Raw genomic sequence first — 25,143 nt, forward strand, 5'->3', positions numbered from 1 at the left:
GTAATATGCTGCTCATTGCTTCTCTGACTTGAGTGCCAGTATCTCCCTCGCTGGCTCTGTTCCAGACACACTGGCCTCTTGCTCTCTTCACATTCCAGGCAGACTCCTGCCCCTGGGCCTTTGCACTTGCTGACCTCCCTGCTCAGAACCCCCAGTAGCAACATACTGACATGGCTCACTCCCTCCCTCTCCTGGTCCTGCTCAGTGAGGCCTTCCCTGATGTTCCCCAACCCCACACTCCCAGCCCTCCTCTTTCCTGCTTTATCTCCATAGTACTTCTCACCTGCTGAGAAGTATCTCTCCTCCCACAGAGTGTAAGCCCATGTGAGCAGAGTTTTTTGTCTGTTTCTTGTACCCACAGCAGTGCCTGGCACATAGCCAGCACTCAGATCATTGAAACGATGCATGTGTCATCGCTTCCATCATCCAAGTCGGTGTAAATATTTGGTCATGGAAATCTCCATTCTTTGGACATTGCCTTTAATGTTCTGCTCTCAGATGAGATAGGTCTCAAAGTGCTCTGTAGCGGTTTTTGGATTTTCTAACTTGTGCTTGATCTGATGTCCCTTCACTGGGTGATGAGTTGAGGAGGCCTCTGATTTCTTGTGGCTGGGGTAAGCAGATGTTCCAAATGCCATTTGTATAGCGGGCTCTTCCTTCGGTTTGTTTGAATTCAGTGAAAGGTGGCTCTGAGATGAACATCTTTGTACACACTGCTTGTGTTTCTTCTGGTTCTGCTTGCTTAGGTGGGTGTTCATTACGAATTGACTGAAGAAGAGAAATTCTACCGGAATGCTTTAACGCGGATGCCTGATGGCCCCGTTGCCCTGGAAGAGTCCTACTCTGCGGTCATGGGCATAGTGACTGAGGTCGAGCAGTACGTCAAGGTGAGAAGCTCCCCGTCTCGTTGAAATACATTGTGGAGTGTGTTTAGACATAGTGAATATGAGGTCTGATGAACACGGGAGCCGAAATCGATGTAATGTGTGTCTAATATGATGTAATTGATGACACTTGCTTATTTTAAAGCAGCCAGTGAATGGTAGGACAGATCTTACAGAATATTAACTATTATTTTAGACAGCAATAAATGTTATTCCTTTTTAATATAAAAATTCGGAGAATTTGAAGTGAATTTTTCTGACAGTATTGACGACAAGTGAGACGTGAACCTAATGCGTGTGAACATTCTGTAAGAGGCCCAGCTGTGCTATTTGACCCTCCCGTCCACCTGCAGGTCTGGCTTCAGTACCAGTGCCTGTGGGACATGCAAGCCGAAAACATCTACAACAGACTCGGAGAAGATCTCAACAAATGGCAGGCTCTCCTGGTGCAAATACGGAAGGCCCGAGGAACTTTTGACAATGCGGAAACCAAGAAGGAGTTTGGGCCAGTCGTCATAGATTACGGCAAGGTGAGCTCCACCCCCCCAGGGCAGGGGGTGGAGGTCGCTGTCAAGGCAGCGTCTGTGGGTGACGAGGACGCGTGGAAGCGTAAACACCCCGGCGCGAGGGACTGACGATCTGCTGTCCTGGGCTCGTTCACCCACAGGTGCAGTCCAAGGTGAACTTGAAGTACGACTCTTGGCATAAGGAGGTTCTCAGCAAATTTGGGCAGATGCTCGGGTCAAACATGACAGAATTCCATTCCCAGATCTCGAAGGTGAGGAGGCGGGATCCTGGCCGTGTCGCGAGTCTGCCGGCAAACCCTCGGCTCCATGTTGAATTCCTGTGCTCTCTCCACACAGTCACGGCAGGAGTTGGAGCAGCACTCGGTGGACACGGCCAGCACCTCGGACGCAGTGACCTTCATCACCTACGTGCAGTCTTTGAAACGAAAGATAAAACAGTTTGAGAAACAAGTTGAGGTGAGCTCCGTGAACCGTTAAAATTCTCATCGTCACCTCGCGAGGCACGGTATCAGAAATTAGGTGCCTACAGGCCACCACCATCTCCCTGACAGCCACCTGATGGGCTGCTTGAGGGCAGGCACTGGCATCCTGGGGATCCGCGTTTTAAACAGCTCTCGAGGTTTGAGGTCCACTGTGTTTTGCCTTTTAAAACCTTTCACTTTAGTGGTTGTTCTTCGAGTCCTCAAACTTGCATTCTGTTTATAATTTGGAAGGAGGGGGTGAACCACAGCCCAGCGTGCCTTCGATCCTGTCCGGGCCCCCCGGCTGCAGGCGGGCCTGGGCCCCGCTGCTCCCTGAGCGCCGTGCTCTCAGCGTGGAAGGTTTCTGGAGAAGAGCAGACGTTGTTGTGTGTTCCGTAGCCACACGCTGTCTTCCCTTTACGTGGGAGCCTGACGACAGTCTCTGTGATTCGAGAACTAAAACCACCTGTGTTCTGACTCGCGCAGCTCTACCGCAATGGCCAGCGCCTGCTGGAGAAGCAGAGGTTCCAGTTCCCGCCCTCCTGGCTCTACATCGACAACATAGAGGGTGAGTGGGGGGCCTTCAACGACATCATGCGGCGGAAGGACTCTGCCATTCAGCAGCAGGTGGCAAACCTGCAGATGAAGATCGTGCAGGAGGACCGGGCCGTGGAGAGCCGCACCACCGACCTGCTGACGGACTGGGAGAAGACCAAGCCTGTCACGGTGAGTCCCGCCAGCGTCACAGTTTGCCCTGAGCCCCCAGCGTGATTCGGTGTCTTTTCGCCCAAACTTAAAAAGGCTTTGCTGTGGATTAGCTTTCCCACTAATGAGGACCTCTCCTTTTTGTAACTAAAACTTGCACGTGGTCTCTTTGAAAAGTGAAAGCCAACGGAGGTCTCTTCTTACCCAGAGACCCCTCATGACGAGCATGTAAATCATGAGGTGGTTTTAAAAAAGTTTTTTGTTCCTAAGCTATCCTTTTATCGAGCACTAACTGTTCTGTGCAGTGGGGATGGAGCAGTGAACAGGAAGGACAGGAGCCCCCGTCCCCATGGAGTCACATTCCAGTGGGAGACGCAGGGAGAAACGAGCAAGGAAAACGCGTGTTCGAGTCAGGTGGTGCGAGGTGCCGTGGGGAAGGGCGACAGCTGGGAGAGAGAGCGGTGTTGGGTGTGCTGCCGGGAGGGGAAGGGGTGGGGGTTGGTAAGACCTGAGGGAGGGAGGGCAGATGGTGAGGGAGGACTTCCGGCAGAGGTGACGTTGAGTGCGAGGCTCGAGCAAGTACATAACAGCATACCTGGTTTTCCAGGGCAGAATTCAGTGTCATTTATTTACACATAGAAACATAGGCAGGAAAGAGAAGGGGGAAGGTGGTCATGGGACTTTGAATGTCAATCTGGTTTTCTAGTTTGGGTGTCACTGATCCACACCAGGGCTGGTGACCGGTCTAGCCTCCCACCATCTACTCCGTAGAGCTCTGTGCTGCCTCAGCCCTGGCTGTGATGCTGCATCCAAAGGTCCTGTTTTGTGTTCAGTGTTGGTTCAAGGGCCTGTGGTTTTTTTGTTTGTTTGTTTTTTTACATGAGTCTTGTACTTGTTTTATTATTTTTTTTTAATATAATTTATTGTCAAATTGGTTTCCATACAACACCCAGTGCTCATCGCAACAGGTGCCTTCCTCAATGCCCATCACCCACTTTCCCCTCTCCCCCAACCCCCCATCAACGCTGTTTGTTTTCAGTATTTAAGAATCTCTTATGGTTTGCCTCCCTCCCTCTCTGTAACTTTTTTTTCCCCTTCCCCTCCCCCATGGTCTTCTGTTACGTTTCTCAAGATCTACATATGAGTGAAAACATAAGGTATCTGTCTTTCTCTGTATGACTTATTTCACTTAGCATAATACTCTCTAGTTCCATCCATGTTGCTGCAAATGGCCATATTTCATTCTTTCTCATTGCCAAGTAGTATTCCATGATATATATAAACCACATCTTCTTTATCCATTCATCAGTTGATGGACATTTAGGCTCTTTCCATAATTAGGCTATTGTTGAAAGTGCTGCTATAAACATTGGGATACATGTGCCCCTATGAATCAGCACTCCTGTATCCCTTGGGTAAATTCCTAGTAGTGCTATTGCTGGGTCGTAGGGTAGTTTTATTTTTAATTTTTTGAGGAACCTCCACACTGTTTTCCAGAGCAGCTGCCCCAGTTTGCATTCCCACCCAACAGTGCAAGAGGGTTCCCGTTTCTCCACATCCTCTCCAGCATCTACAGTCTCCTGATTTGTTCATTTTAGCCACTCTGACCGGTATGAGGTGGTATCTCAGCGTGGTTTTGATTTGTATTTCCCTGATGAGGAGTGACATTGAGCATCTTTTCATGTGTCTGTTTGCTATCTGCATGTCTTCTTTGGACAAGTGTCTCTTCATGTCTTCTGCTCATTTCTTCACTGGATTATTTGTTTTTCAGGTGTGGAGTTTGGTGAGTTCTTTATAGATTTTGGATACTAGGCCTTTATCTGATATATCATTTGCAAATATCTTTTCCAATTCTGTCGATTGCCTTTTAGTTTTGTTGATTGTTTCCTTTGCAGTGCAGAAGCCTTTTATCTTGATGAGGTCCCAGTAGTTCATTTTTGCTTTTAATTCCCTTGCCTTTGGAGATGTGTCAAGTGAGAAATTGCTACGACTGAGGTCAAAGAGGTTGTTGCCAGCTTTCTCCTCTAGGGTTTTGATGATTTCCTGTCTCACATTCAGGTGCTTCATCCATTTTGAGTTTATTTTTGTGTATGGTGTAAGAAAGTGGTCTGGTTTCATTCTTCCACATGTTGCTGTCCAGTTCTCCCAGCACCATTTGCTAAAGAGACTCTCTTTTTTTCCATTGGATGCCCTTTCCTGCTTTTTCAAAGATTAGTTGGCCAGATTAGTGGGTCCAATTCTGGGTTCTCTATTCTATTCCATTGGTCTACGTGTCTGTGTTTGTGCCAATACCATGCTGTCTTGATGATTACAGCTTTGTAGTAGAGGCTAAAGTCTGAGATTGTGATGCCTCCTGCTTTGGTTTTTTCTTCAAATATTACTTTGGCTATTCGGGGTCTTTTGTGGTTCCATACAAATTTTAGGATTGTTGTTCTAGCTTTGAGAAGAATGCTGGTGCAGTTTTGATTGGGATTGCTTTGAATGTGTAGATAGCTTTGGGTAGTATTGACATTTTAACAATATTCTTCCAATCCATGAGCACAGAATGTTTCTCCATTTCTTTGTGTCTTCTTCAGTTTCCTTCATAAGCTTTCTATAGTTTTCAGCATGCAGATCTTTTACATCTTTGGTTAGGTTCCCTCCTAGGTATTTTATGGTTCTTGGTGCAATTGTGAATGGGATCAGTTTCTTTATTTTTCTGTTGCTTCATCATTGGTGTATAAGAATGCAACCAGTTTCTGTACATTGATTTTGTACCCTACGACTTTGCTGAATTCATGTGTCCGTCCTAACAGACTGTTGGTGGAGTCTGTCAGATTTTCCGTGTAGAGTATCATGTCATCTGGGAAAAGTGCAAGTTTGACTTCGTCTTTGCCAATTTTGATGCCTTTGATTTCGCTTTGTTGTCTGATTGCTGATGCTAGGGCTTCCAACACTATGTTGAACAACAGTGGTGACAGTGGACATCCCTGTCATGTTCCTGATTTCAGAGGGAAAGTTCTGTTTTTCCCCATTGAAGATGATATTAGCTGTGGGCTTTTCTTAAGTGGCTTTTATGATGTTTAAGTATGTTCCTTCTGTCCCTCCTTTCTTGAGGGTTTTTATCAAGAAAGGATGCTGTATTTTGTCAAATGCTTTTTCTGCATCTATTGACAGGATCATATGGTTCTTTTCTTTCATTAACGTGATGTATCACGTTGATTGATTTGCAAATATTGAACCAGCCCTGCAGTCCAGGAATGAGTCTCACTTGATCATGATGAATAATTCTTTTTATATGCTGTTGAATTCAATTTGCTAGTATCTTGTTGAGAATTTTTGCATCCATATTCATCAGGGATATTGGCCTGTAGTTCTCTTTTTCTGCTGGGTCTCTGGTTTCGGAATCAAAGTAAATCTGGCTTCATAGAATGAGTCTGGAAGTTTTCCTTCACTTTCTGTTTTTTGGAACAGCTTGAGAAGGATAGGTATTATCTCTGCTTTAAATGTCTGGTAGAATTCCCCAGGGAAGCCTGGTGGTCCTGGAGTCTTATTTGTTGGGAGATTTTTGATAACTGATTGGATGTCTTCCCTAGTTATGGGTCTGTTCAAATTTTCTATTTCTTCCCGTTTGAGTTTTGGTAGTGTATGGGTGTTTGGGAATTTGTCCATTTCTTCCAGGTTGTCCAGTTTGTTGGTGTATAATTTTTCATAGTATTCCCTGATAATTGCTTGTATTTCTGAGGGATTGGTTGTGATAAATCCATTTTCATTCGTGATTTTATCTATTTGAGTCATCTCCCTTTTTGAGAAGCCTGGCTAGAGGTTTATCAATTTTATTTTTTCAAAAAACCAACTCTTGGTTTCATCAATCTATTCTACTGTTTTTGGATTCTATGTTATTTATTTCTGCTCTGCTCTTTATTATTTTTCCTTCTGCTGGGTTTGGGGTGTCTTTGGTGTTCTGCTTCTGGTTTCTTTAGGTGTGCTGTTAGATTTTGTATTTGGGATTTTTCTTGTTTCTTGAGATAGGCTTGGATTGCAATGTATTTTCCTCTCAGGATTGCCTTCGCTGCATCCCAAAGCATTTGGGTTGTTGTATTTTCATTTTCATTTGTTTCCATATATTTTTTAAATTTTTTCTCTAATTGCCTGGTTGACCCATTCATTCTTGAGTAGGATGTTCTTTTACCTCCATGCTTTCAGAGGTTTTCCAGACTTTTTCCTGTGGTTGCTTTCAAGTTTCATAGCACTGTGATCTGAAAGTGTGCATGGTACAATCTCAATTCTTTTATATTTTTGAGGGCTGTTTTATGACCCAGTGTATGATCTATCTTGGAGAATGTTCCATGTGCACAGGAGAAGAAAGTATATTCTGCTGCTTTGGGATGTAGAGTTCTAAATATATCTGTCAAGTCCATCTGGTCCAATGTATCGTTCAGGGCCATTGTTTCTTTACTGGTTCTCTGTCTAGATGATGTGTCCATTGTTGTAAGTGGAGTATTAAAGTCCCCTGCAATTACCACGTTCTTATCAATAAGGTTGCTTATGTTTGTGATTGTTTTATATATTTGGGGGCTCCCATATTCGGCGCATAGACGTTTACAATTATTAGCTCTTCCTGATGGATGGACTGTGTAATTATTACATAATGCCCTTCTTCATCTCTTGTTACAGCCTTTAATTGAAAGTCTAGTTTGTTGCTTTCTTTTGACTTCCAGTAGCATGATAGATAGTTCTCCATCCCCTCACTTTCAATCTGAAGGTGTCCTCAGGTCTAAAATGAGTTTCTTGTAGACAGCAAATAGATGGGTCTTGTTTTTTTTTATCCATTCTGATACCCTATGTCTTTTGATTGGAGCATTTAGTGCATTTACATTCAGTGTTGTTATTGAAAGATACGGGTTTAGAGTCATCATGTTATCTGTAGGTTTCATGCTTGTAGTGATGTCTCTGGTACTTTGTGGTCCTTGCACATTTCACTCACAGAGTCCCTCTTAGGATCTCTTGTGGGCCTGGTTTAGTGGTGATGAATTCCTTCAGTTTTTGTTTGTTTGGGAAGACCTTTATCTCTCCTTCTATCCTGAATGACCAACTTGGTGGATAAAGTATTCTTGGCTGCATATTTTTCCTGTTCATCACATTGAAGATTTCATGCCATTCCTGTCTGGCCTGCCAAGTTTCAGTAGATAGGTCTGCTACTACCCTTATGTGTCTATCTTTGTGTGTTAAGGCCCGTTTATCCCTAGCTGCTTTCAGAATTCTCTCTTTATCCTTGTATTTTGCCAGTTTCACTATATGTCGTGCAGAAGTTCGATTCAAGTTACATCTGAAGGGAGTTCTCTGTGCCTCTTGGATTTCAATGCCTGTTTCCATTCTCCAGATTGGGGAAGTTCTCTGCTATGATTTGTTTAAGTACATCTTGAGCGCCTTTCTCTCTCTTCTTCTGGAATTCCTGTGATACGGATATTGTTCCGTTTGATTGAATCACTTAGTTCTCTAATTCTCCCCTCATGATCCTGGATTTTTTTTATCTTTTTCTCAGCTTCCTCTTTTCCCATAATTTTATCTTCTAATTCACCTATTCTCTTCTCTGTCTCTTCAGTCCACAGTGTGACCACCTCCATTTTATTTTGCACCTCATTTATAGCATTTTTTAATTCATCATGACTATTTTTTAGTCCCTTGATCTCTGCAGCAGTAGATTCTCTGTCTTTTATGTTTTTTTCAAGCCCAGCAATTAATTTTATGCCACTTATTCTAAATTCTTGTTCAGTTATGTTGCTTCTATCTGTTTTGACCAATTCTTTAGCTGTCACTTCTTTCTGGAATTTCTTTTGAGGAGAATTCTTCCGTTTTGTCATTTTGGCTAGTTTTCTGTCCCTTATGAGTTTTAAAAGCTTGTTTTGTGCTCTGCACCTGTGAGCACTACAATACTAAAGTCATACACTGTCCAGGGCTTGGAAGGGCTCCTGTTTTAAGGAGATCTTCTCTGTCACTAATCCTGGTACTGTAGCTCAGGCAGAATGCTAGCTTCGGCAGGGGAGTGAGTATTGATCAACAGGCGAGATTCTGATCACCAAAATCTGAATATGTTTTCTTGCCGTTTTTTGCTAGTAATGTGTTCTAGTTTAAATTTTCGATGATATTTTATATAGTCATTCTCAAGTTACTAAAATTAAGAGTAAGCCGATAGTACTTTAATGGTCAACTGGAGGCCGTTTCCCTGAGGACTACTTGAGTTCTCATTCTTGCCTATGGAACTTATGTAACAGCTGTGTGCCTCGGGAGTGCGTGGCCAGCAGCCTCCCGAGAGCCATGCCCCTCGGGTCGGGAGCGTCCTGCTCCAGGCCCCCGTCTGTCCTGACTCCTCTCTTCCCGTCTCCCAAGGCACTCAGTAAGACAGTGACTAAACAGAGAAGTGCTCCACCTTTCTCCTTCATACCTTTATTGACGTCAAACATGGAAGTAGAAGTTAACACTCAGTGATGTACATGAACTGTAAGTGTACATCTTGCTGAAGATTTACATGTGTGCACATGTTCAGGGAATCACAGATTTCCAGACTCCCAGCAGGTGCTTTCCACCATTTCAGAGCCAAAGCATGCACCTGTCCTGGGACCTCGCCCTGCAATTGTGCACTTTGACTGCTTTCAGGGCAATCTCCGCCCAGAGGAGGCGCTTCAGGCTCTTACCATATACGAAGGAAAGTTCGGCAGGCTGAAGGACGACCGGGAGAAGTGTGCGAAGGCCAAGGAGGCGCTGGAGTTGACCGACACGGGGCTGCTCAGCGGCAGTGAAGAGCGCGTCCAGGTGCGGACCGCAGGGGTGGGGCTCCTCGTCCTGAGTCTGCCCTTGACCAGGGCCGCGTCAGGGGCTCTGCCAGAGCCGCGGTGGTTTCTGCATCCATGGTCTCACTGTTCTACTGTCTTGATTTCAGGTGGCCTTAGAAGAACTGCAGGACCTCAAAGGCGTTTGGTCGGAACTTTCCAAGGTCTGGGAGCAGATTGATCAGATGAAGGAGCAGCCATGGGTTTCCGTCCAGCCTCGAAAGGTACACCTAAAGGAGATGTGGTGTGTGTCCTCATATGCTGACGGTCGTAGACCACTCAGGAGCTTCGCAGGCAGGGAACTGTATTGTGCATCCTCAGAATGTCAGGTGATGGTCATTTAGGATTTATCTGGACTGATGTAAAATTTGTTTGGAAACCATTTTTTTTTTTTAAGTTTTGTTTTTATTTCTGAGAAAGATACAAAGAATGAGCGGGGGAGGGACAGAGAGAGAAGGAGGAAGAATTCCAAGCAGGCTCTACCCTGTCAGCTCCACCCGATGCGGGGCTCGAACTCATGATCATGACCTGAGCCACAGTCAGAGTCACACTTCATTTCCTGAGCCACCCAGGCACCCCCAGAAAACATTTTTTAAGATATTTCACCATTTAAAGAAATGTTGGCAAACTAAATATCATTTTGTGTTCCTCTTGACAGCTTCGACAAAATTTAGATGGCCTCCTGAACCAGCTGAAAAACTTCCCTGCCCGATTACGGCAGTACGCATCCTATGAGTTTGTCCAGAGGCTTCTGAAAGGCTACCTAAAGGTAGTGGTTCGGTGCTGGGGTCGTGGGTGTCTGTTAGGAACACAGCTGCACGGTAACCTTGCTTACCCTCTCCACAGATAAACATGCTGGTGATTGAACTGAAGTCCGAAGCCCTCAAAGATCGCCATTGGAAGCAGCTGATGAAAAGACTTCATGTCAACTGGGTTGTTTCTGAGCTAACCCTTGGCCAAATCTGGGATGTTGACTTGCAGAAAAATGAAGCTATTGTCAAGGATGTGCTGCTTGTGGCACAAGGGGAGATGGCTTTGGAAGAATTTTTGAAGCAGGTGAGTAAATAGACCGATAGCCCCATTTATGTCACATTTCAGGCTGTGAGGTCAGTTTGAGCTGTGTAAAAACAAGAGCTTCATCTGCGGTCCTTTTGTCCCCATAGCACTTGGTTGCTTGTATACCTGGCAAACACCCACATACTAATAAGGTGCCCCTTTTTGGTTTTAATTCAGATAAGAGAAGTATGGAATACTTACGAGTTAGACTTGGTTAACTACCAGAACAAGTGTCGCTTGATCCGAGGTTGGGATGACCTCTTCAACAAGGTCAAAGAGCACATCAACAGTGTCTCCGCCATGAAGCTCTCTCCGTACTACAAGGTACCCTTGTTGGGCAGGCTTTCCCTCTCTGATCAGGCTTTCCCCTGCACTTTCTCTGTAATACTTTTGACTGGCAGTTACCAGAAGCCTGTTTTTTAAAGCGTGAGTCAAATAACTTGACATAACCTGCAGTTTTTTTTACTGAGTTTTGGCCTATCTATGAGTGAATCGCTTAGCAGCTGGGCTCTGCTTCCCATCTGCCTACTAGGTTTTCGAAGAGGATGCCCTGAGCTGGGAAGATAAGCTGAATCGGATCATGGCTCTCTTTGACGTGTGGATTGACGTGCAGAGGCGGTGGGTGTACCTGGAAGGCATCTTCACGGGCAGCGCGGATATCAAGCACCTGCTGCCGGTGGAGACCCAGCGGTTCCAGAGGTATGGCCTCCAGCCTGGGTGCAAAGCAGCTGAGGGGTAGGTGTGACTGGTGACCCTTCTTCACGTAAAGGCTAACGACACTTTTGATTTGATTCGTAGTATCAGCACGGAGTTTTTGGCTCTGATGAAAAAGGTATCCAAGTCTCCCCTTGTAATGGATGTTCTGAATATCCAGGGGGTACAGAGGTCTCTGGAGAGACTGGCAGACCTGCTAGGAAAGATCCAGAAAGCATTGGGAGAATACCTGGAAAGAGAGCGATCCTCTTTCCCCAGGTAAGATGATTGCTTTGACTTGCGCTGAAGTCGAGTCCGAGTTCAGGAGCCTCCCCTCTCCCCTGTGGGTCTGTGTGTTAGTCACTTTGACATCCGAAGTTTTGTTACTAGTAACAAAATGAATGTTACTCCCTTTCCGCGCATTTATTCCTTTTTAAAAAAAAAAAATGTTTATTTTAGAGCATGTGTGTGTGAGAGTGAAAGGGCGGGGGGAGGAGCAGAGAGAGAGATGGAGACACAGAATCTGAAGCAGGCTCCAGGCTCTGAACTGCCAGCACAGAGCCCCACGCGGGGCTCGGACACAACGGACTGAGTCACCCAGGCGCCCGTATTCCTAATTATAATGTTAAATAATTCCTCGCTTTCTGTCTTGTGTTTGTTTATTAAGCTTCATTGAAACTATTATCCACCCTTCTAGGCAGCTTGCATCTCTTAAAAGTTCAGCTCTGATTGGTTTCCAAACGGCATTTCTTCCTTTCTGAATAGTTTGCTTACTGTAAATTGAACAGGCTTTTATTTATTTTGTTTGTTTTGAGAGAGAGAGAGAGAGCAAGGAAAGGAAACAGAATCCCAAGCAGGTTCCTTGCTGTCAGCCTGGAGCCCGATGGAGGGCTCAGTATTACGAATGGTGAGATCATGACCTGAGCCAAAATCAAGAGCAGATACTCAAGCTACCTAGGTGCCCCTTGAACAGGCTTTAAAAAAAATACGTTCAGGGGCGCCTGGGTGGCTCAGTCTTTTGAGCGGCCGACTTCGGCTCAGGTCATGATCTCGTGGTCCGTGAGTTCGAGCCCCGCGTCGGGCTCTGTGCTGACAGCTCAGAGCCTGGAGCCTGTTTCGGATTCTGTGTCTCCCTCTCTCTGACCCTCCCCCGTTCATGCTCTGTCTCTCTCTGTCTCAAAAATAAATAAACGTTAAAAAAAAAATTTAAAAAAAAAAATACGTTCATGAAGTAAGATGAATGGCATGAAGTGCATGGAATCCCTCTTCAGTAGCTTGTTCAACAAACGTGTGTCCTTTGCTGAGGGCTGGAGGAAACTCGGACGTGACCTAGTTTAGATTGGAGATTGTCCATCAGCATCCAAGTCTAGTTTCCCTTCCTGCAATTTGAAGTGCCACTTTGATTCACCTTATTTATGTGTATGTGACATTTTACAACTTGAATGCTATTTTAATTTTAGGTTCTATTTTGTGGGTGATGAAGATTTGCTTGAAATCATTGGAAACAGTAAGAATGTAGCTAAGTTACAGAAACATTTCAAGAAAATGTTTGCTGGCGTTTCGAGCATCATCCTAAACGAGGATAACTCTGTCGTCTTGGGCATTTCCTCCCGTGAAGGAGAGGAGGTAGTGAAGTTTATGATTCTAACTTAGAATGCTTCTCTCCTGCCTTTGTACATCTTAATTCTTGTATCATACGTATTTTAGGTTATGTTTAAAACTCCTGTGTCGATTACTGAACATCCCAAAATCAACGAGTGGCTCACGCTGGTAGAAAAGGAGATGAGAGTCACACTGGCTAAACTTCTGGCTGAGTCTGTTACAGAAGTTGAGATTTTTGGTAAAGCGACTTCGATTGACCCAAATACCTACATCACTTGGATTGATAAGTACCAGGTAACGCGTAGTAGAAGTGGGCCAGCGGAGAGGTGGATGCACCGGCTGGTCTCCAAAACGATCCTTTGGGTCTCGTGCCTCCTGTCTTCCAGGCCCAGCTTGTGGTTTTGTCAGCCCAGATAGCCTGGTCTGAAAACGTGGAGACGGCTCTGAGCGGCATCGGCGGAAGCGGTGACGCGGCTCCCTTGCACTCCGTGCTGAGCAACGTGGAGGTCACCCTCAACGTGTTGGCCGACTCGGTCCTCATGGAGCAGCCACCGCTGCGGAGGCGGAAGCTGGAGCACTTGGTTAGTCCCGTGCCTGCCTGACTCACTCCTCACCGGTTAGGCCCTGCCTTCAGTGCAGGCAGTCAGCGGAGATCACGCCTGGGAGCACTCTTACTGGTGGTAGGGAGAGAAGGAGGTGGTGCATTCGTGAGCTCTCTGGTGTGGGTATCGCTCTGTTCTGTTGAAAGGTAGCCTTGGGGGAGCAGGGGAGTTATGTGTACACATCCTGGGGAAGGGGAGGCGGGGAGCCTTGACCGGGGTTTTTGCCTTTGCTTGTCAGCCCCTTCCCAGAGAGGCGCCCGGATGTGCCTGCACCGGTGTTGCGCCCAGCCTGCAGGGGACAGACTGGGGACAGAGACAGCTGTTCTCCTGACACATTTCATGCTAGTTAGGTCTTCACTTGACGTTGGGTGTTTTTGTTTGTTGGTGGTTTGGTTTTGCTGCAGCTCTCGATTCTGTGTAATTTCATTGTGGGAATGACAGTGCTGTTTTTGGAAGGGAATTTGGATTTGGAATATTCACTGAAAGCTATTGCAACTGGATCTTGAATCTCAAAAGTCTGCTAAATGATCACGTGCCCAGGAAACGCAGTGTCCTTGCACTAGTCCAGTTTATGACAAAGTCTTAATAAGTGACTCTGTGTTCAGATTACAGAGTTGGTTCACCAGAGGGACGTGACACGCTCCTTGATCAAAAGCAAGATTGACAATGCCAAATCTTTCGAATGGCTCAGCCAGATGCGCTTTTACTTCGACCCTAAGCAAACCGATGTGCTACAGCAGTTGTCGATCCAAATGGCAAATGCCAAATTTAACTATGGCTTTGAGTACCTGGGTGTTCAGGACAAGCTGGTCCAGACCCCCCTCACCGACCGCTGCTATTTGACCATGACGCAAGCCTTGGAGGCCAGGCTGGGGGGGTCCCCTTTCGGTAAGTTACTCCACAGGCCTGGACAGATGGAGAGAGTAAATGCAATTTGTAAAGATTAAATCAACGATTTTAAATGTATTTCTTAGTTACGTAGCTCATACGTTCTAGAACCTCAGATCTGTCTGCAGTTGTTACACGTCCTTTGATTTTGTAAACAAGCTGGGTAAGGCTCACGATACCTCCCTGTGGACTCAAGTACTCAGTCACTCTTCTTCAAACAATAGGGCCGGCCGGGACTGGGAAGACAGAGTCTGTCAAAGCTCTTGGCCATCAGCTTGGACGCTTTGTTTTGGTCTTCAACTGCGATGAAACCTTTGATTTCCAGGTGAGAAGATTTCTGAGTCCACCTAAAATCTAACGGCCTGAGAGGTCAGCTGGGGAGTACCACGCCCGGACCCCTCTCAGGGCTCCTGGCCTCACGGCTTGGCACAGCCCGTCTGGCCTTCTGAGTCCCAGGGATGGTGTGGGTTTGAGTGGGGTGTCCGACGTACCTGCTTTGGTGTTGACTTGAGCTGCGTTGTTTCTGGAAGAGATGGTTAGTGTCCGTGTGTGGGAATAAGTAACTATGGTGGAAAGGGTTTTTTTAATCAACAAAAAGGGGCAGAATAAAAACAGCTCTATCTTTGGAATCGGCACAGGAGGAGAAAAGGTGTGATGCCCCACGTCTGTGCACAGACAGTCGCCATTGTTAGTGAAGCGCTTCCGTGTGCAGGCCCGCGCCTCCCGTGGGAACCCGATGTCACGCTCACAGCCCCCCGGGGGGGCGGTGGTAGCCCCAGGTCCCGCCGCATCAGGGCCGCGGAGCCCGCCCGAAGCAGGTGGTTTGAGCTCCTGTCTTTGTTCGGTTTCAGGCGATGGGACGGATCTTTGTGGGGCTCTGCCAGGTGGGTGCGTGGGGCTGCTTTGACGAGTTCAACCGCCTGGAGGAGCGGATGCTGTCAGCCGTGTCGCAGCAGGTGCAGTGCATTCAGGAAGCGCTGCGCGAGCACTCCAACCCCAACTGCGATAAGAGTGAGACTTCCCTTTTCCTCTGCACGTTACTTAGCGGCTGTGGAAGGAGAGTCCATGGGGCTGGGTCACACCTCTGTGATTAGAAACGAGTGAGAGTTTCACTTCGCTCCCAGGACTCACTATTGCAGGCAGCGCGGCGGGGCCCGGGATAACACTGCACGAGCAGTTTGCATTCTCCGGACCAGAGCGGCCCAAAGCCCCAGCTGTCCTTCCCCGGGTGAGCGGGAGTCCCTGTGCTCCGTCCCTCACTGTCTGCCCACACTGAGTGTTGGGCCGGTGAGGGCTCTCCCTGCTCCCCCCTGCACGCCCACAGAGCCAGCCTTGCTGCCACCTGTTGGCAGAGTGTTGTCACAGGGAGCTTTAGGAACACGCTCTGTGTCACCATAGGATGACCTTCTGAGAGGCTTGAGGACTGCTTCCCCTGCCTCGGGCCACACGAAGCTGGGCGTGCCCGGCGAAGGCAGGGTGCGTGCTGGAGGAAGCGATGACACCTGTGGCGGACAGGGCACATGCAGTTAATTTGCGGGGTCACTTTTGTTCCGCAATAATAGGAACTTGTCTTCCCAAAGGCCCCGTAGGCCTCCTCAGTGGAAAAGGAGTGTCCGAGAAAGCAGTACCTGTGTGCTCAGTGTTCTCTCCAAGGAATAAAGTTCAGCTGTGGGTGGTGGTGGTTTTGGTCAGTCCCCCGAAAGGGCAGTCTTCGTGATCAGAGCCAGTCAGCTGTGTGGCACGGATACGTTTTTATATCTGCACCTACCATTGCGCCGCATTTCTATCCCTGCATTGATCTTGTAACACACAGTAATGCACGACAGAATATGCGCTTCCCGCCCCTGGTGACGTGTCCCACGTTCCCAGAGCTCTCGTGTAGGTGAAGTGTATGAAGGCGGCCGACGTGCTGGTAGGAGGGCCAGAGAGGGGCTCCCCTGCGGTCCCGGCCTTTGGGCTTTAGAGGCCAACGGGGAAGCAGGTGCTTTGTCTGGGATTTTAGGGAGATTTTAGTGTCGCTCTCGAACATCACAAGTCTCAACCCTGTTCTCTGATTTTCAGCCTCTGCCCCCATTACTTGTGAGCTGCTCAACAAACAGGTGAAGGTGAGTCCAGACATGGCCATCTTCATCACCATGAACCCCGGCTACGCAGGCAGGTCCAACCTTCCCGACAATCTGAAGAAGCTCTTCCGGAGCTTGGCCATGACCAAGCCCGACCGGCAGCTCATCGCCCAGGTCATGCTGTACTCACAGGGCTTCCGCACTGCTGAGGTCCTCGCCAACAAAATCGTCCCGTTCTTCAAGTGAGTACCCCAGACTTACCCGTTGCCGTGTCAGTAGCGTGCGCAAGACGTGCCCTCGAAGGGTCATTTCTGCCATCGTGGCACGTCTTCCCAAGTGTCTGTGTCTGATTCTCGGTGTTTGCTTATGTGGCTATTGAGAGTGGACTGTTCCAAGGTAGACCTCTTCCCTTGCAGACTATGTGACGAGCAGCTCTCCTCCCAGAGCCACTATGACTTTGGTCTTCGAGCTTTGAAGAGTGTGCTGGTTAGTGCGGGAAACGTGAAGAGGGAGAGAATTCAGAAGATTAAGAGGGAGAAAGAAGAGCGAGGGGAAGCAGTTGATGAAGGAGAAATTGCAGAAAATCTACCTGAACAGGAGGTTTGTACACGTGTTGTTTGAATCACTCACACCGTAAACGCTAGTATTCAGGTTCACCCTTTCAACTTCCCAGCCGTGGCCTGAGAGTTCTGTTGTGATTCACATGTGCTGGGATGGGTGTGTGGAAGATACTGATATTGGTGCGGTGAACTGAGTGAGGACCACGGGAGCGTGCTGAGTCGCTCTGTCACCGACAGCCACGTCTTCCATACCTTCTGGGGATACGGCAGTGGCCGTGAGAGCCAGGCTCCCCGCCACTCAGGGCTCGGTCCTTTTGTCGCCGTTAGATTCTGATACAGAGCGTCTGCGAGACGATGGTGCCCAAGCTTGTGGCAGAAGACATCCCACTGCTCTTCAGCCTCCTGTCAGACGTGTTCCCCGGAGTCCAGTACCACCGGGGCGAAATGACCGCGCTTCGAGAAGAGCTGAAGAAGGTGTGCCAGGAAATGTACCTGACGTACGGAGACGGAGAAGAAGTCGGCGGAATGTGGGTCGAGAAGGTAACTGGCCCCCACACACTATGCAGACACAGCAGCCGCAGACACTAGGAGAAGCCACACTTAATAGAGCCCTGACCACGAGGGCCAGGGAGGCACATCCCCTGGTTTATGAAGATTTGACTTGAGGCTTTTTTCTTAACTTTGACATAGACCTAACAATTTAGCTGAAAACCTCACTTACGTAGTGTGGTTCGTTCTCTGGAAATGCTGACTGAATGTGCGATCGTAACAGTATTTACACCAATAAAAGTTCTACTTACAAGACTTCCCAACATCGTAGATTATAACAACATAAATCTGCTAATTGGCACATGGTTTATAGTCCTTAGTGGCATTCTCCGTTTTGTTCTTGTGGGAGATTAAAAAGTATATTATCACACAAGCTGCCTGCTGAGCGCGAGCGATGCTGTGCTGGGTCACACAGATGGCTCATCTGTTGGGTCTCTGCCCTCTCTAGAAGGGATCTTCTGTGCCTCTTCTGAGGCAGGTTGGTAGTCACCCCCTCTTCCACTGGCTCCCAGCCTTCCCGGCTTAACAAAGAACTCCCCACAATTTACTTAAAACTTGTCTTGAAATGTTTTTTGTAGGTGTGGCCCACATAATGTCTGCTTTAAAAACTCGCGTGCAGCACTTGCTTGCCTTTAGCACATGTCTCCTGTTTGCTGCCACGAAGAAGGGCTGAAGAACCTTCTCGTTCTTTCTCTGGAGTGGTCAGGATGTGATGTCTTTGGCTCTGCAGGTCCTCCAGCTCTACCAGATCACCCAGATCAACCACGGCCTGATGATGGTGGGCCCCTCGGGAAGTGGGAAGAGCATGGCTTGGCGTGTTCTCCTGAAGGCTTTGGAGAGGCTCGAGGGCGTGGAGGGCGTGGCCCACATCATCGACCCCAAAGCCATCAGCAAAGACCACCTTTATGGAACCCTGGACCCCAACACCAGGGAATGGACGGATGGGCTGTTCACACATGTCCTGAGAAAGTGAGTTAACCTTGATTCCAGCGAGCGGGACCTGGGTGCTCTGTCCTTCTGTTAACAGCGGGTGTTACTTTTCCAACCAAAGACTGAATGAATGAAAATGCCACTGTGGAGACTGTTGCAGAGTGAGCGTTTCTAATCTGAAAAAGCTGTTTCAAAATCCTTCCAAACCAGGATCATAGACAACGTGAGGGGCGAGCTACAAAAGCGCCAGTGGATTGTCTTCGATGGCGACGTGGACCCCGAGTGGGTGGAGAACTTGAACTCGGTGCTGGATGACAACAAGCTTCTGACTCTGCCAAATGGCGAGCGTCTCAGCCTTCCGCCCAATGTAAGTGGCCTTTCGTGGGGTATCAGACCAAATATCCTGTGTGCTCTAGAGGGCAGGTTCCAGGTTCCACAGTGTAGTGGTCGGTTGTGTAAATAGTTTTCAGAGTTGACTGAGTCTCCTTGTGCTAGATTTTTCCATTCCCGTGGCCAGTGGGAAATACTTCTATAGAACTTACAAGAACTTTGTACTGTTGCTGAATGTTAACCATGCTCTGTGATTCCCAGTTAATGCTCCAAACCCAGCATTACGGGGTTGTCAGTAGGATTTGCGAAGTTCTCAAACATCTGGGAAGTGGTAAAATGAGTAATTTAGACGTGGAAGCTTTCCAGGCTATCCCTTGGAAACGAGCATTTGGTCCAGGTCCTGGACGCATCACTGGATAGATCAGGAAACGTGGGTGGGCCTGGCATGGGTTTGCATCCTACTGAAGGTCCTGCAGGAAAAAAACAGACAAAAGCCCTTGTTGTCCTGGGGCGTACAGTCTGATGTGGAAAACAGACCCTCAAGGTAAACAGTGTCGAGTGCTCAGGAGAAGATGAGCTGGAAGGCAATGGTTGGTGCTGGCGAGAGCCGGAGGGTACGTGGTCAGGGATGGTGACGTGGAGGCATCACCTCGAAGTGTTTGGCATGTGAGGGAGCCGGTCCCGTGGGCCTCCAGATAGCGGGGGGTTTGACTGGGGTATGAGGAGCGAGGGGAGAAAAGGCGGCTGGACCAGAGAGGAAAGGGGCCAGATCAGGTTCGGCCCAGGGCAGTGTAAAGACTGGCACTTGCCCGTTGGGTGAGTCGGGAGACCTGGGAGTCTGGATCACATCCCTGACTGTCGGGTGGAGAGTAGTTGAAGAGGACATGTGGGAGCAAGGGGACCACCTAGAGGCTGCGAGGTGGCCCAGGCACAGCTGTGGGGCAGGCCGGGCGAGCTGGCTGCACGGGAGCTGCTGAGTTGTGGTGTCATTTAAAGTTCATGCTGACGGGACTCGCCGAGGGACCGGCGGTGGGCGTGAGAAAAAGGGGGCGGTCGCTTCACAGGAGCACCTGGTGATCATGAACCTGTGAGCCAGCAATAGTGGTTGTCGTCACTTGAGAAGCCAAGCCAGTGATGCCTAGTGCCAGTCTGGAAATGTGCGCTTAGCTCCGCCTGTGTCTTGACACGTCAGGTGTCTCTGTTACAACTCGTTAGGCAGTAGATCCTGACTTGTTGGAACGAGACTGCTCTCCTGTGAGGCATGTCGGCACTGAGGTTAGGGCTCTGGAATCAGACCATCGGCTTTGAATATCAGCTCCACTTACCAGCAGTGGGACCTGGGTGAGGTACCCAGCCCCATCTGTGGAACAGGGACACTGCGCCTGGCTCCAGGGATGGGTGTGAGGGTCGGTGGGTCCAGGCAGGGAGCCTGTTGCCATGCCCGGCCCAGGGTAAGGCTAGCGCACATCCCCAGCTGATGCCCCCTCCACCGGAGCTGTGTCTTGTGTCCACCAAGGGCTGGTCCTGTGGGCTCACCTGCTCTTCTCCCCACCACACACACTTCCTACCCAGGTCCTTGTGGAGGGCCTTTGGTAGGTGCTGTAGTGAGGACAGCTGTAGACGGTTTTGCTTTTTGAAATAAGTGCAGAGAAACTAGATTTAATTTAATCGCTCTTTCGATGTGTGTATAGGTAAAAGAATTTTAACATCCCAGTTTCTGTCAAACCTACAAAATTAAACCTGCTCTATGTTTTCTCTTCAAGGTGCGAATAATGTTTGAAGTACAGGACTTGAAATATGCCACTCTGGCCACGGTGTCCCGCTGCGGCATGGTGTGGTTTAGTGAGGACGTTCTCAGCACAGACATGATCTTCAACAACTTCCTGGCCAGGCTGCGTAGCATCCCGCTGGACGAAGGGGAGGACGAGGCCCAGCGCCGGCGCAAGGGCAAAGAGGACGAGGGGGAGGAGGCGGCTTCCCCAATGCTGCAGGTACGAGGGCCGTCACCGCTCTGCCAAGTGCAGCCGCAGATCTGCAGCTGGCGGGGGGCAGGGGCTTCCCGCACAGTGAGTTCAGGTGTTCCACCCCCGAGGGTCTAGAAGCCAGGTGGGGGCCGTGGTGCTGCTCATCTGTGGAAGCTGGGCCCTCAGCGTTGTCGTATGGCAGTGCCTAACGAAGCAGTATCAGCTGCCGAAGTGAAGACCCGTTTAGGAAACTTTAAAGAGTTCTTTTAGTTACCTGACTTTTCTCTGCAAATTGACGAACAGCTGCCTTTTTCCATTACAGTGATGGACTAAGGATTGATCATTGAAGGTTATCCAGAAAAGTGTGTGTGTGTGTGTGTGTGTGTGTGTGTGTGTGTGTGTGTTTACAGGTCACGTGACTCTCTCCCGGGCCTAGGTTAGACTATAGGAAAATTTCCGGGGTTTTTTCAAAATGACAGACATCATCTACTGCTCCTTGCAGATCCAAAGGGACGCGGCCACAATCATGCAGCCGTACTTCACATCCAACGGTCTGGTCACCAAGGCCCTGGAGCACGCCTTCAAGCTGGAGCACATCATGGACCTGACCCGTCTCCGCTGCCTGGGCTCGCTCTTCTCCATGCTGCACCAGGCCTGCCGCAACGTGGCCCAGTACAACGCCAACCACCCCGACTTCCCCATGCAGATCGAGCAGCTGGAGCGCTACGTTCAGGTCAGTGAGCACCTGCATTGCAGGAGAGTGGGGCTTGACGGGGGCCGGGGCACGGATGGCCTCTGTGTCTGCGAACCTCCTGAAACAACGTGCCTGCTTGGGTGTGTTCTCTTCCCTGGGAACAGGGTCAGGCTTTCATGGGGGCCGAGAAAGGTGCAAGCATGTCCATGATCCAAGAACACTGGGAACCACTCTTTTCGAGGTTAATGTTGCCATAAATGTCTTCATTGTTGAAATTTTATTTAAAAATGGATCCTGTTCTCTCTTTAAATAGCGATATTTGGTTTATGCCATACTCTGGTCCTTGTCTGGAGATAGTCGGCTGAAAATGAGAGCAGAGCTGGGTGAATACATCAGAAGAATCACAACGGTGCCGTTGCCCGCTGCACCCAACATACCGATTATTGATTATGAGGTAAGTGCATGAAGGAGTGGCCTCCCTGCCTTGACCTTGACATGTTGGTGTAATTCATCCTGGAGACACCTCACCATGAGCTTAATCTTTATTTCTTTTTTTTTTTTTCTTTATTTGTTTTGAGAGAGAGCGCACGCACGAGTGGGGGAGGGGTAGAGACGGGGGGAGAGAGAATCCCAAGCAGGCTGTGCACTGTCGGCACAGACCTCGGGACCTGTGAGATCGTGACATGAGCCGAAACTAAGAGCTGGACACTTAACTGACTGAGCCACCCAGATGCCCCATTAATCTTTCCGTTTCATCAAAGGATACTGTCCTTTGCTTTATGTGGTATAAGGAGAGCAGTTCTGGTTTATATGAAAGTGAGCAAGTCTCTAAGTGAGGTGTGTGGCTCCCGGAGTGACCCACACCCCTTCTCTGGGTGTAGGTGTCCATCAGCGGAGAATGGTCGCCATGGCAGGCCAAGGTGCCTCAGATTGAAGTGGAGACACACAAGGTGGCGGCCCCTGACGTCGTCGTGCCGACTCTGGACACCGTCCGCCACGAAGCCCTCTTGTACACCTGGCTGGCTGAACACAAGCCACTGGTCCTGTGCGGGCCCCCCGGGTCTGGCAAGACCATGACCCTCTTCAGCGCCCTCCGGGCCTTGCCCGACATGGAGGTAAAGCGGCTGGGAGGTGGGCAGCAGGCCTTTCGGTGCTCACGTACGGGATGGCGCTTGTAACAGTTGATTTGCCTCTTCCGTCTAAAGGTTGTGGGTCTTAACTTCTCGAGCGCTACCACTCCAGAGCTCCTGCTGAAGACCTTTGACCACTACTGCGAGTACAGACGCACCCCTAACGGTGTGGTTTTGGCCCCGGTTCAACTTGGAAAGTGGCTGGTGCTATTCTGTGATGAGATCAACTTGCCAGACATGGATAAATACGGGACACAGAGGGTCATATCCTTCATCAGACAGGTTTGTGTACATCCACAAGTCCCCACTGACCTCGTTCACATTTGCCATTAATGTGCTGACCCTCCCGCTTTCCCTCAGATGGTGGAGCATGGAGGCTTTTACCGAACCTCAGATCAAACGTGGGTGAAGCTGGAGAGGATCCAGTTTGTCGGGGCTTGTAATCCACCCACGGATCCTGGAAGAAAGCCCCTCTCTCACAGGTAACACACAGCTCTGTAGACAGCACTGGCCTAACACACACACCTGTTCCAAGATTGTTTTAAACGTAGCACAGCAGAAATCTGGTTTTGGTCGTAAAAAGGGAACAAAATGCTGATTATCGTAGGGTGGCCCCTGGGCTCCTTGTGCCGTGCTGCAATACTGGAACACACACTCAAAAATAAAAGCACTGACTCTCTGGGTGGTAACGAGCTAACTGCCCCAGACCTGTCTGTGGAGCCACGATGAGGCTGTATCAGCCTGCATCATTTTCCCATTTGGGGTTGGCTCTTTTTCAAAGTTTTTTGCGCCTACTGTTAGTGTCGGCGCCCAGGCCCCAGCAGTTTGTGCGTGATCTGCGCGAATGGGGACGTGAGGCCTGTGTGGGTGGATCGGGAAGCAGCCCTGGGTCTGGGTCTGGGCCCGGGCCGGGCCGGGGCACTCTCCGCTCAGGCACACTGCTGATCAGCTGGGAAGTCTGAGCCGGCCGTCCTCACGCAGATTCTTGCGCCACGTGCCGGTCGTGTATGTGGATTACCCGGGACCCGCCTCCCTGACGCAGATCTACGGCACCTTCAACCGGGCCATGCTGCGGCTCATCCCGTCCCTGCGCACGTACGCGGAGCCACTCACCGCCGCCATGGTGGAGTTCTACACCATGTCTCAGGTACGCGGGGTCGGGCGCTGCTAAAAGATGGAGCTTTATTTAGAGCTCTCGTTGAGCCGGGACTTCCCAGAGCCTGTCCTCAAATCATTCTACCAGGTACCACGACTGCAGACGTTTCCCTTTTTTTCTTGTTGCCTTTGTCTGCACACGTTACATACAGTATTTTTTACAAAATCAGTACTGTACTCCTCAGTTTCTCAAAGGACACGGACACTTGTTATCACAGCACAACCACGGGTGTGCGTGTGGTTATTTGTAATGATGATGTGTTGTCAAACTGCTCTCCGGGCAGCTGGACCACCGACGTGGCCGCCAGCAGCGTCTCCATCCGCCACCCTCATTACCGCTTTCAAACCGCCTGGTGAAAGGGAGTGGTTCTCCTGCTTGGGACTCGCGCATCTGGGATGCCTTCCGGTTCCGGTGCCTCCCGAGGCACTGAGAGCTGCTGGCCACCCCCCGCCCCCGACCAGGCACAGCCGCCCCGCTCCTCCCCGATTGTCTGCACGTCCAGTAGTGTCCAGAAGTGTCCAGTACCCTTCCTGGTATTTAGTTTGCTTTTCGTTCTGTGGAACTGCAACTTTTCCTGCAGAATTTTTAACATCATCAAGTGTAAATCTTTTTTTTTCTTTGTTCCTGCTTTTAAAATCATGCTTAGGAAGGCTTCCTCTGAACTTAGGAATTACATGCTTTAAAGTCTTTTCAGAAGAGCGTTGTTGTAGTTTCGTTAAATAGAATTAATTTTAACATAACAGTGAGCAACTTGGATGGAACTTTGTTCCAGATAGTTGTCCAGTGGTTCCAACGTTGTCTACTAATTCATCCTTAAATTTTCTAGGGTTTAGGTTGTCTGTTTTGAATATAAAAATGTTACACAGCACTTGATCTCTTAACCACTTTTCATGTGTTTTAAGGGATTTATACATACCTCCCACTTTTCTGAACCTGCAGGAGAGATTCACTCAGGACACACAGCCCCACTATATCTACTCACCCCGTGAGATGACGAGGTGGGTACGAGGGATCTTTGAGGCCCTGAGACCTCTGGAAACCCTGCCTGTGGAAGGCCTCATTCGGATTTGGGCCCACGAAGCCCTCCGTCTCTTCCAAGACAGGTAAGGCCAAGGATGCGGTTAGCTCCTTGCTCCGCCTACACTGATGCTTATGGCCCTCCGAGTTGGGCTCTGTGCAAGGCTGGCCTGCCCAAGTTTGAGCCAGCCTCTGTTGGTGGCAGAAGGGGGCAGAGGCGGCAAGGGCAGCCTTGGTGTCTGAGCACAGCCACCCCCAGCATGATGGGTGTCAGGGCTCAGGGACTGCCCACCACCAGTAAGGGTAGGTAGGTAGGGGGCGAGGCACTTCCATTAAGCTCGGTAACTGCCATGCCTGTGCCCCATAACCTTGTCCAAGCTGGAGTTTTCTGGCGAATTTAAACGCTTTCTAGGGGCACCTGGCTGACTCAGTCGGTAGAGCGTGCAACTCTTGATCTTGGGGTCATGAGTTCAAGTCCCACACTGGGCATAGAGATTCCTTAAAAAAAAAAAAAAAAAAAAAA

At 49.1% G+C, this 25,143-nt stretch overlaps 1 protein-coding gene across 1 annotated transcript in view; it reads left to right on the forward strand.

Moving 5' to 3' along the window:
* DYNC1H1 (dynein cytoplasmic 1 heavy chain 1) overlaps positions 1-25,143 on the forward strand; it is a 77,394-nt gene that overhangs the window by 29,555 nt on the left and 22,696 nt on the right. The window contains exons 12-42 of the mRNA XM_027066642.2: positions 747-887; positions 1,238-1,414; positions 1,552-1,662; positions 1,748-1,867; positions 2,359-2,598; positions 9,214-9,369; positions 9,497-9,610; positions 10,045-10,155; positions 10,233-10,442; positions 10,620-10,766; positions 10,975-11,141; positions 11,241-11,414; positions 12,596-12,761; positions 12,843-13,031; positions 13,124-13,318; positions 13,945-14,227; positions 14,452-14,552; positions 15,079-15,238; positions 16,289-16,532; positions 16,707-16,890; positions 17,178-17,390; positions 18,130-18,368; positions 18,540-18,696; positions 20,423-20,650; positions 21,126-21,356; positions 21,631-21,771; positions 22,199-22,432; positions 22,523-22,729; positions 22,808-22,929; positions 23,429-23,594; positions 24,543-24,706. Coding sequence (XP_026922443.1) covers positions 747-887; positions 1,238-1,414; positions 1,552-1,662; positions 1,748-1,867; positions 2,359-2,598; positions 9,214-9,369; positions 9,497-9,610; positions 10,045-10,155; positions 10,233-10,442; positions 10,620-10,766; positions 10,975-11,141; positions 11,241-11,414; positions 12,596-12,761; positions 12,843-13,031; positions 13,124-13,318; positions 13,945-14,227; positions 14,452-14,552; positions 15,079-15,238; positions 16,289-16,532; positions 16,707-16,890; positions 17,178-17,390; positions 18,130-18,368; positions 18,540-18,696; positions 20,423-20,650; positions 21,126-21,356; positions 21,631-21,771; positions 22,199-22,432; positions 22,523-22,729; positions 22,808-22,929; positions 23,429-23,594; positions 24,543-24,706 — 5,492 coding nt within the window. The remainder of the gene's footprint in view (positions 1-746; positions 888-1,237; positions 1,415-1,551; positions 1,663-1,747; positions 1,868-2,358; positions 2,599-9,213; positions 9,370-9,496; positions 9,611-10,044; positions 10,156-10,232; positions 10,443-10,619; positions 10,767-10,974; positions 11,142-11,240; positions 11,415-12,595; positions 12,762-12,842; positions 13,032-13,123; positions 13,319-13,944; positions 14,228-14,451; positions 14,553-15,078; positions 15,239-16,288; positions 16,533-16,706; positions 16,891-17,177; positions 17,391-18,129; positions 18,369-18,539; positions 18,697-20,422; positions 20,651-21,125; positions 21,357-21,630; positions 21,772-22,198; positions 22,433-22,522; positions 22,730-22,807; positions 22,930-23,428; positions 23,595-24,542; positions 24,707-25,143) is intronic.

Source organism: Acinonyx jubatus, chromosome B3, assembly GCF_027475565.1.
Source record: "Acinonyx jubatus isolate Ajub_Pintada_27869175 chromosome B3, VMU_Ajub_asm_v1.0, whole genome shotgun sequence".
NCBI classification, from domain to species: Eukaryota; Metazoa; Chordata; class Mammalia; order Carnivora; family Felidae; genus Acinonyx; species Acinonyx jubatus.